This window comes from Hemiscyllium ocellatum, chromosome 46, assembly GCF_020745735.1.
Source record: "Hemiscyllium ocellatum isolate sHemOce1 chromosome 46, sHemOce1.pat.X.cur, whole genome shotgun sequence".
NCBI classification, from domain to species: Eukaryota; Metazoa; Chordata; class Chondrichthyes; order Orectolobiformes; family Hemiscylliidae; genus Hemiscyllium; species Hemiscyllium ocellatum.
The window spans coordinates 12,926,674-12,938,096 of NC_083446.1; the positions used below are offsets into that span (position 1 = coordinate 12,926,674).

General features: G+C 44.0%; 1 protein-coding gene across 1 annotated transcript; it reads left to right on the top strand.

The window, feature by feature from the left end:
* Positions 1–7,704: 7,704 nt before the first annotated feature.
* Positions 7,705–10,573, top strand: LOC132836124 (zinc finger protein 235-like). Its single transcript, XM_060855429.1, has one exon. It carries the CDS (start codon positions 8,490–8,492, stop codon positions 9,429–9,431), a length of 942 nt encoding a protein of 313 aa, XP_060711412.1. The 5' UTR covers positions 7,705–8,489; the 3' UTR covers positions 9,432–10,573.
* Positions 10,574–11,423: the final 850 nt, after the last annotated feature.

Sequence of the window (11,423 nt, forward strand, 5' to 3'; positions counted from 1 at the left end):
TAAATGTAATGCTTGTAGCTATTCATTGTATGTGGATTGCTGTGGGATACTAGTGGCAGAGACTTGATGAAGCAGTCCATCCCTTGAACTCTTTCTGAGACCAGAGTGGTTGCCACAGACAGTAAGTTGTGAGGGCTGCTCAGGGTCAAACGCTGAATGAACTCCACTCCTCTGCCATCACAACTTGCTCTGTCCCTGGGCCCTGAACAAACAGTTCCCATCAGAGATATCACAGCTTGTCCAGCACCTGGGACAGTTCTGGATCAGACACTGAACATCATCAGTTGCCTCTAAATGGCAATCATTGCTGGAGAGATTGCAACCCGAACATAGGAACAGAAGCAGACCATTTATTCCCTTACATCTGCTGCACCATTACAGTAGATCATTGCCCATCTGCACATCAATTCCATTGTCTGGACTGTAAGCCACGTGCTTTGTTATCTTCAACAAAATTCTATCAACTGCCATTGCAGAAGTTTACTGGATATCCAACATTTACAGCTGATGGGGAAGACTGGCCATGATATCCATAAGCCTTCCTGTGAACAAGTTATTCCTCATTTCACTCTGGGTCCTGTGAACAAGTTATTCCTCATTTCACTCTGGGCTCTTCTAAGACTGTGTTTCCTCATTCTAGATTCCCCAGTTGAAGAAATAGTTTCTCCTAATCTAGCTCTGAAACTGATTTCCTGTTATAAAAACAAGTATTAGATTGTCCCAGATCCATCCATATTTAATGAAATACAAGCTACCTGCAGCCTGCTCTCTTTGAACCAGAGCAATACTGTTCTTAATAGCCATGAGATGCTGGCACCACTTGGAGTCAGGCATGCACAGCACGGAAACAGACCCTTCAGTCCAACTCATTATTGTCAACCAGATTTCCTAAGTTAGTCTAGTCCAATTTGCCAGTATTTGGCCCATATCCCTCCAAACCCTTCCTATTCATATCATCCAGATGCATTTTAAATGTTGTAATTGTGTCAGCCTCCACATTCCATTTGCGCACCACCCACACTGTGAAAAATTGCCCTTTAAGTCCTTTTAAGATTTTTCCCCTCAGCTTAAACCTATGCCGTCTAGTTTTGGACTCCCATACCTTGTGGAAATGGACTTGGCTATCACTGTATCCATGCCTCTCATAATTTTATAAACTTCTATCAGGTCACCCTCAGCCTTCAACTCCCCAGGGGAAACAGCCCCAGCCCATTCAGCCTCACCCTATAGCTCAAATCCTCCAACCCTTACAAAGTTAAAAATCACAGAACACCAGGTTATAGTCCAACAGGTTTAATTGGAAGCACACTAGCTTTCAGAGCGACGCTCCTTCATCAGGTGATAGTGGAGGACTCAATCCTAACACAGAATTTATGGCAAAAATTTGCAGTGTGATGTAACTGAAATTGAAAAATTGATTGTTAAGCCTTTCATCTGTTAGAATACAGTGATAGTTTCACTTCTTTCAGTTGCATTCTCGGGTTAGCTGTTAACAATGATGGTAGCTAGACAATATGTTGAAGGTGTTGACCCCCTGTGTTCTCTGTCTATGCCATGATGTTTAGATTGATTCTAATCTAAAAAGTGAGCTAACAGAGTTTTACATAAATTCATGCAGTTTTTGAGCTTAGAGTTCTACATGAATGCATGCAGTTTTTGAGCAAAGTACAATGTAACCCTACAAGTACAAATTCACCCCACAAAATATATGTGTGCATGTGGGTCTTTGTCTGTGTGTGTGTGTGTGTGTGTGTGTGTGTGTGTGTGTCTGTCTGGGTTGGGGGTTATGAGTGTGAGAAAGTGTATGTATGTGTGTAGTGAGTGCAGAGTGTCTTAAGTCTGTGAGCGGTATCGGAGACCTCACAGACTTAAGACACTCTGCACTCACTACACACACACACATATACTTTCTCACATCTCCCTGGGTGCTCCGGTTTCCTCCCATAGTCCAAAGATGTGCAGGTCAGGTGGATTGGCCAGGCCCATAGTGTTAGGTGCATTAGTCAGAGGGTGGGTTACTCTTCGGAGGGTCGTTGTGGACTGGTTGGGCCGAAGGGCCTGTTTCCACACTGTAGGGAATCTAATGTCCTGTGTACAGCTGCAACATGACCTCCAAACTCCTGTACTCAATGCACTCACTGATAAATATTCACAATGGTGACAAATTGTCATTAGCTGCATCACACTTTGTGTCATAATGTATTCATGATGAGGCAGAATGATGGCAAAGATAATAATCCTCCAGCCTAGATTCGCTACCACATTGTCACCCTGGCTCACGTGCTCAAAGATTTGCAGGTTGAGAATTGGCCTTTTCAGATACTCTGAAGGCCATGATAATAAACATAACTTTGAGAGCAGATACCATTCTCGATTGAGAGACTGTGGGTGGGCAATTTCATAATTGAATTTCACCATAGGAGGTTTACTGGAGCAAAATCAGACAGAACGTGATAAGGCAGAAAAGGAAGCAGATGCATGTACATGGTAAAGCTGAAATAGAGTGACCGTTGGTAATGATTAGATTTATAATTATTAATGTAGAATAAACAGACACTTCATTGCAGCATAGGAGTCTAGGCAATCCAAGACCGAGGATGTGAAAAGCATTGTGGGCTGTGAGGGTTGCTCCTTCTTTAAGGCATTTTCACTGTTGTAACTGATTTCCTCGAGTTCTAGGAGCAATAATTACTGTTGTATAAGTTCTTGGATTGTTTTGGAAGAGAAGATCAAAACAATGGCACTTTTAAAAGGAGGAAGACAAATAAAGGCAGTGACCATACGGGAAGTGATTCAAACAAAAGAAAAACCAAACCTACACTGCTGTCTGACCCAGCAGTAATCTACACAGCTGCTGCCTTTGCTGGCTGGTTTCAAGTATCTCTGGAAATCAGAGTTTGTTCTAAGAACATTTAACAAACAGTGTAATTCACAGCTGACCTTGGAGGAACCTGTATGTGAGAGCTTACAGCAGAGGAGCAGCTAAGTGGCTTTTTAACGTGTAACCTTACTGTTTTTCTTTTGTAAATCTACAATAGTGAGAAGTGTTTTTTTTTTATTATGTTGTTATTGAGAACTGTTTCTTGATGAAACGTTAAAAATATATAAAAAAAGGTATTGAGCTAGCCTGGAAGAGTATTTTTTAGTGCAGTAAGACAGTGCTATTTTCTGGGTTTGTAGATTACTAAGGTGAAAAGATGGTCTTTAGTAGAGTGATGTGGTCTTCCTGTTGGATGTGGGAGATTAGGGAGAGTTTCAGTGTTACTGATGATTATGTATGCAGGAAGTGTGTTTGTTTGTGAGTCCTTTCAAATTGGCACCTTGGAGGCAATGAGGAATTTACAGGAGCTAAGGGGTGTGATGGATGGTGGTTGCATGGAAGGAGATAAACTGATGGTACAGTCAGTTAGATGAGTGACCTCCAGGAAAGGTTGGAGAGGGAGGCAGGTATTGCAGGAGTGCTGTTTTGGAAAGTGTAGGGGTTGATAGACCCTCAGGGGAATGTAGCACTGACAGCCAGGTTTCTGGTACCGAGACTGAGTCTAATGTAATGAAGATTATGCCATGTTCCAAGCAATCCATTCTGGTAGGGGACTGTCTGGTCAGAGGTACAGACAGACGTTTCTGCGGTCAACAGTGAGACGTCAGAATGGTGTGTTGCCTCCCTAAAGCCAGGGTCCTGGATATCTCGGAGAAGGTGCAGAATATTCTCAAAGGTAAGAGGGACCAGCAGCAGGTCATTGTACACATTGGAACTAACAATGTAGGAAGGGAAAAGGACGAGATTCTGAGGAGAGAATACAGGAAGTTAGGCAGGAATTTAAAAAGTAGGTCCTCGAGAGTAGTAATATCTATATTATTCTTGGCACCTTGTGCTAGGGTAGGAATAGGAGGATAGAGCAGCGAAATGTGTGGCTAAAGAGCTAATGCAGGAGAGAAGGATTCACAGTTTTGCATCATTGGAGTCTCTTCGAGGGTAAAAGTGACCTATACAAGAATGACAGATTGCACCTGAATTGGAAGAGGACTAATATACAGTACTGGCAGGGAGAATTGCTAGAGCTGCTTGGGAGGATTTAAACAACTAAAAGAGGGGGGAATCCCAGGGAGATAGTGAAGAAATGGATCTGTCTGAGAATGGTACAGTTGGGTAAAAGTGTGAGTCAAGCACTCAAGGCGGACAGGAACAAAGTAGAAATAAATAAAACTGCATTTATTTCAATGCAAGAGGCCTAACAAGTAAAGCAGATGAACATGGTGAGGAACATGGGACTGGGATATCATAGCAATTACAGAAAGATGGCTCAGGGATGGATAGGCAGGCAGCTTAATGTTCCTATAGATGCTACAGGAAGGATCGAAAGGGAGCAAGACAGGAGAGAGAGTTACATTTTGAATAGAGATAACGTTGTAGCAGTATTTAGAGAGGATATTCCTGGGAATATGTCCAGGGAAGTTATTTGGGTGGAACTGCGAGATAAGAAAGGGATGATCACCTTGCTGGGATTGTACTGTAGATAGCCCAACAGTTAGCGGGAAATTGTGAAACAAATTTGTAAGGAGATCGCAGTTATCTATGAGAATAATACAGTGATCATGTTAGGGAATTTTAACTTTCCAGACATAGACTGGGACTGCCATAGTGTTAAGGGTTTGGATTTCCAAAAGGTATTCGACGAGGTGCTGCAGAAAAGGCTGCTTCATAAGACAAAGGCACACAGCATTATGACTAATGTATTAGCGTGGTTAGAGGATTGGGTAACTAACAGGAAACAAAGAACGGGAATATGTAATTTCTGGTTGGTGATCAGTAACCCGTGGTGTGCCTCAGAAATCAGTGTTGGAACCACAATTGTTTACAATTTCCATAGATGATTTGGAGTTGGGGACCATCTGTGGTATATCAAAGTTTATAGATGACAAAGTGGTAAAGCACAGTGTGCAGAGGATTGTGAAACTTTGCAAAGGGACATAGATAGTTTAAGTGAGTGGGCAAAGGTCTGGCAGATGAAGTACAATACTAGTAAATGTGAAGCCATCCATTTCAATAGGAAACACAGTAAAAAAGAATTTTATTTGAACAGTAAAAAATTGCAGCATGCTGCTAAGCAGAGGGACCTGGGTGTCCTTGTGCGTGAATCAATGAAGCTTGGTCTGCAGGTGCAGTAGCTAATTAAGACAAATGGAATTTTCTCCTCCATTGCTAAAAGGTTTGAGTTTAAAAGCAGGGAGGTTATGTTACAGCTGTATAAGGTGCTGGTGAGGCCACACCTGGAGTACTGCTAGCAGTTTTGGTCTCCTTACTTGAGAAAGGATGTACTGACACAGCAGTGGGTGCACAGTAGATTCACCAGGTTGATTCCAGACTGAGAGGGTTGGCTTATGAGAAGATACTGAGTCGACTGGGGTTATATTCATTGTAATTTAAAAGAATGAAGGGGGATCTTAGAGAAACATAAAAATTATGAAGGGAATAGATAAGATAAAAGCAGAGAGGATGCTTCCACTGGCGGGTAATACTAGAATGAGAGGGCATAGCCTCAAAATTAGGGGCAGAAGATTTAGCATTGAGGAACTTCTTCACCCAAATGGTTGCGAATCTGTGGAATTCCCTGCCCAGCGAAGTTGTTGAGGCTTCCTCATTGAATGCTTTTAAGGCTAAGGTAGATAACCTTTTAAACAGTAATGGAATTAAGGGTCATGGTGAGAGGGTGGGTAAGTGGAACTAGGCCACGAAAAGATTAGCAATGATCTTACTGAAGGGTGGAACTGGCTGAAAGGGATAGATGGTCTACTCCTGTTCCTGGTTATGTTCTAATTTTTTGTCCCTTTTTAGAGCATGAATTGTGCCTCAGGACCATGCAAACATGAGCCTAACTTCACTAGTTCTGAATTTTGTATTTCTGAAAATAAATGTGATTTTAAAAAAGTGATTTGTTGGCTTGTCACTGTGTTTGCAATTAATTATTAACTTGTCTGCAGAGATTTTTTTCTCTTTTACACCAATAATGGCCTTATTATTGTAAGGTGTAGAATGATTTTCATCAGTTTTCTAACCAAAGTACATCATAGCATATTACCACTGAAGTTTATTTGCTAATTCACTATCCAGTCTGCAATTTTTCTCAAATCTTCTGGTATTATTCTGCATTCCTTCTCGTTTTATACATACACTCCCACTTTGGTTTCTGTGGTTCGTCTTAATATTTAGCTATTCACAATTAGAACAGTGGTGCCAGCACAGATACTTGGGAATTTCTACTTCTGCCTCTTTTCCAATTTGGTCAGAGGAGGTACAGGTGAACTGCAGGATGAACAGGCAGAAGGGCCTACACATTTGGACTTTTACATAATTTCAGTGCTTATATTTTGTTTTAGATGAGCAGGAGGCTGGAAGAACACAGCAAGCCAGGCAGCATCAGGAGATACGGAAGTCAATGTTTCGGGTATAACCCTTCTTGAGGACTGGGGGTGGGGGTAAGGGGAGCTACAGATAAAGAGGGGAGTGGTGAAGTAGTGATAGGTGAATACAGGTAGAGGATACCTGCCTAGTTGGTCGATGGAAGGAATGAATCTGGTTGATAATGGAAAGGAAGGGGTGGTCAGAGGAAAGGAGGATGAGGGGCTGGAAAGGGAGATGGGGGATGGGAAAGAAATTGAAATTGGAGAACTCAATGTTGAGTCATAGAGATGTACAGCATGGAAACAGACCCTTCAGTCCAAATCGTCCATGCCAAACAGATATCCTAACCTAATCTAGTCCCGTTTGCCAGCACTTGGCCTGTATCCCCCTAAACCCTTCATATTCATACAATCATCCAGATGTCTTTTCAATGTTGTAATTGTACCACCCTCCACCACTTCCGGCACTCATTCCATACACACACCACCCTTTGTGTGAAAACGTTGCCCCTTAGGGTCCCTTTTAAATCTTTCCCCTCTCACCCTAAACCTATGCCCTCTAATTCTGGACTTTGCCACCCCAAGGAAAATACCTTGTCTACTTAGACTATCTATGCCCCTCATGATTTTATAAACCTCTATCAGGTCCTCTGAGCTGTAGTTGCCCAGACAGAAGGTGAGATGGTGTTCCTCCCATTTGTAGTCTGATTCACTGTGGCAGTGGAGGAGACTGAGAGTGGTTATGTTGGAGAGGGAATGGGAAGGGGATTTAAATGGGTATTAACTGACCCTACGTTATAGCTATCAACCGCATTCATTCCTCCCACTCAGGCCATGCCCTCTACCTGTGTTCACCTATCACTATCTCACCACCCTCTCCTCACGCAAAACCCTTTCTCACTTCTCCCTTTATTGACAGCACCCCATTCCACCCAAACCCAGTCCTGAAGAGCGTTGACTTCTCCACCTACTGATGCTGCCTGGCTTTCAGCCTCCTACTTTAGATTCCAGAATGCACAGTTTTTTCTGTCTCTAACTGTATTTTGTTTTAGGCTTTTGGGTTTGACTTTGGTGATATGAGGAATCATTAACCACTAGTTACCAATTCAATGTCAATGTTATATAGCCAGAATGCATCACACTGCTAAGGTTGCATATCAGTGATGATAGGAGACTAATGGCAGATTATTTACCTAGACTCCTCTGTGGTACAGAAAGCCCCCATCAGTGAGTACTGGAGCCCAGCGCGCAGGTGCAAGAGCGGGCAGTGCTCTGAGCATGCTCAGTGCCAGTCATAGGGACAGTCTGAAGAAGAGCGGACGATTCGGTCGGCGGAAGAAGATCGTGAGACAGGGTAGGAAAGGAGACCGCGGCATTGAGGCCTACCGCTCTGAATAACAGTTTACGGTCGCCCGTGTTTGCCCTGCGGGCGGGTCCTTCCCTATGGGACCGTGCTCACTGAACACCGTTTTGTGAGCGGGGGTCAGGGCCGGCTTTCCTCCCTTGGGTGGAGGTGGAACTTGGTTACCCAGGCAACGAGCCGTCCGCCTTTTGGGGGTGGGGCAAAGTTACCCAGGCTCTCGGCGGTCCGCCATTTTGGGGTGGGCCAGGGTTACCTTGGCAACTGTCCGTCCGCCATTTTGGGGAAAGAGCAGGGCAAATGGGCGGCCATCTTGGTGAGGTAACTGACTGAGCTGAGCTTCAGGGTCTGTGATCAGGGGAGAAGATCTGAGCTGAAGAGCTGGAGATCCAAACACGGAGAGGACAGCGCTCACCTGGAAGTAGAATGAAGAGGTGGTGCTGTAGATTTGGATTTAAAGGTTCTGTGAAAATATAAGAAGAAAACAAATGCTCCATAGAACTTAATTGACTGCTCTGTGTTTATCTTTGGGAAAAGATTTCAAATATTGTTCTGAATGGAAAACACACAGGATTGAGAGTGTTCCTGTGCCCTGACTGTGGTAAATTCTCCACTTGCTATACACTCTGAAAATACATCACAGCGTGAGAAATTGTTAACACATTCTGCATGTGAACAAGGCTTTGATTGATTGCTCAAACTGGAGAGACACAAGGACAGCGGCAGCATGGAGAAGCCATGGAAATGTGATGACTGTGGTAAAGCGTTCAATTACCGATCCCGTTTGGAATATCATCAACGCAGTCACAATGTGGCTGACAGTACAGATAAACCATGGAAATGTGAGGATTGTGGTAAAGGATTCAATTATCCATCCCTGCTGGAAATTCATCGACGCACTCACACAGGGGAGAAGCCATTCATATGCTCCGTATGTGGGAGGGGATTTTCTAAGTCAGCCAACCTTATGTTACACCAGCGAGTTCACACTGAGGAGAGGCCATTCACCTGCACGTATTGTGGGAAAAGATTCAGACAGTCTTTCACTCTCTCTGCACACCAGCGACTTCATACTGGGGAGAGACCATTCATCTGCTCTGTGTGTGGGAAAGGATTCACTCAGTCCTCCATCCTCATGATACACCAACGCAGTCACACAGGGGAGAAGCCATTTACCTGTTCGGTGTGTGGGAAAGGATTCACTCAGTCAGCTAACCTGGTAGTACACCAGCGAATTCACACTAAGGAGAGGCCTTTCAGCTGCACATCCTGTAGAAAGAGATTCAAATCTTCATCAGAACTCCTGTCACACCAGCGAGTTCACATTGGCGAGAGACCATTCACCTGCTCCTTGTGTGGGAAGGGATTCAAAAATTCATCTGGCCTGCGGAAACATGAGGTCATTCACACCGATGAGAAACCATTCGAGTGCTCTGATTGTGGAAAGAGGTTTAAGCAGTCATACCACCTGCGGGCACACCAACGCATTCACACGGGGGAGAAGCCATTCAGCTGCTCGGAGTGTGGGAAGGGATTTAGTCAGCACACTAACTTGGTGAAACATCAGTGGATTCACAAGGAAGAGAAACCTATTAAATGTCCTGAATGTGGAAAGGGATTTACTCATTCCTCCCGCTTGAGAGTGCATCAGCTCGTTCACACGGGTTAGAAACCATTCACCTATTTTGTGATTGAGAAGGAGTTCAATAATTCAGCCACTCTGCTGAAACATCAGCTTGTTCAACTTTTGACACATGAAGTTTGGATTCTTCTGCTACTACTGATAATCCTAACCAGATTGAACTGGATTTATTCAGACAGTCAGGTCCTGCTGGTGGTAAACATCCCGACACCTGAAGTGGGAATTAATATTCTAGATATGATAAAGGTGGAGGGTTAAGGATTATTTTCTGAAAGGCTTACTTCCATTAACTGTAAGTGTTAGGGCTGCCATGACTAATGCAGCAGAACATGGCTGACAGTAGTTAGAGTGCTTCAGAACTTCTGGAAATTCAACGTCAGCAGTAACTGTTGAGACACAAGACCTAGATAATAACATTTCACATTGGATAGCAATAGCAGCTCAAGTTGCAGCTGACACACAAGACATAGTTAAGAACATCCCACACTAATTAGTTGTTCAATCAATAATTTTAGATATAGATTCTGAATGAAAGGAAAAGATTCAAACCAGTTTCAGACCTAACAGGGAGAAATAAATCATACGTACAGAAAGTAAATTGAATCAAAAATCAATATTCTTTTATAACCCCTGAGCTAACTGGAGCACCCAGAAAGAACTCACATAAACAGGGGAAATGTGCAATCTCCACACAGACTGCCACCCAAGGGTGGAATTGAACCCAGGTCTCTGGTGCTGTGAGGCTGCAGTGCTCACCACTGAGCCACCATGCCACACTTTATATTCCCTGTATTGAGAAATTTATCTAATTGGTAGGTAACACAGTGCAGCTGACAAATGTTACTTGAATACGCTATCCACTGTGAAAAGGCTCAAGAAGGGAGATAAGAGTTTGGAAAACATCATGAAGGACAAGGGTGGACTACAAGTCTGTCCACTGCTTTGTCATTTTGCTGAAGCAAGCTTCAATTGTATAAGATGCTGTATCAGAGAGCCAATTCCAGAGGGACAACTTGGCTCAGCTGACCAATAGTAATCAAAGGGGGAGCATATGCATTCTCAGCTTGAAATGTATAAATTAAGACATTCTGAAGCTTTTTGTGTGCCTTTTTGCCTTTTTTGCTGGATGCTGTAATTGACCTATAAATCACAATAAAAGGTCACCTGAATCCGCCCCACAATTCGAACTCACTTTAAAATATGAGATTGACAGTAAGCTGTCATGACTGTGGTGGATTACTGTCAAACAATTGGAAAATAAATATAATGCTTTTAGCTGCTCATTGTATGTGGATTGCTGCGGGATACAGTGGCAGAGACTTGATGAAGCAGCCCTTTCTTTGAACTCTTTCTGAGTGCAGAATGGTTGCTGCAGATGGTGAGTTGTGAGGACTGCTCAAGGTCAGACACTGAATGAACCCCAATCCTGTGCCATCACAACATGCTCTGTCCCTGGACCAGCAACATCAGTTGCTGAACAAACCGCCCCATCAGAGGTATCACAACCTGTCCTGTCCCTGGGACAAGCGCAGCAGGTCAGGCAGCATCCAAAGAACGGGAGAGTCAACATTTCAGGCATAAGCCCTTCATCAGGAATGTCGGGGGAGTGGGGTAGGCTGAGAGATAAATAGGAGGGTAGGGGTAGGGTTGGGGGGAAGATAGCTGGGACGATGATAGGTACTTGCAGGAGGGGCTTGACGCTGATTGGTTAGAGGGGTGGGTGGAGAGGATAGGTTGGAAGGAAGATGGACAGGTCAAGAGGGAGGTGCCGAGTTGAAGGGTTGGATCTGGGATGTTGGGGGGGAGATTTGGAAACTAGTGAAGTCAACATTGATGTCGAGTGGTTGGAGGGTCCAAAGGCGGAAGATGAGGTGTTCTTCCTCCAGGCCTCAGGTGGATTGGATTTTGTGGTGGAGACGGCCCAGGAGTTACATGTCCTTGGTGGAGTGGGAAGGGGAGTTGATGTGGTCAGCCACAGGGTGGTGGTGTTGTTGTTTGGTGCATGTGTCCGGGAGATGT

Bases quoted from the DNA above. Each gene is read 5' to 3' on its own strand.
- LOC132836124 (XM_060855429.1), top strand. From the start codon at position 8,490: ATGGAGAAGCCATGGAAATGTGATGACTGTGGTAAAGCGTTCAATTAC.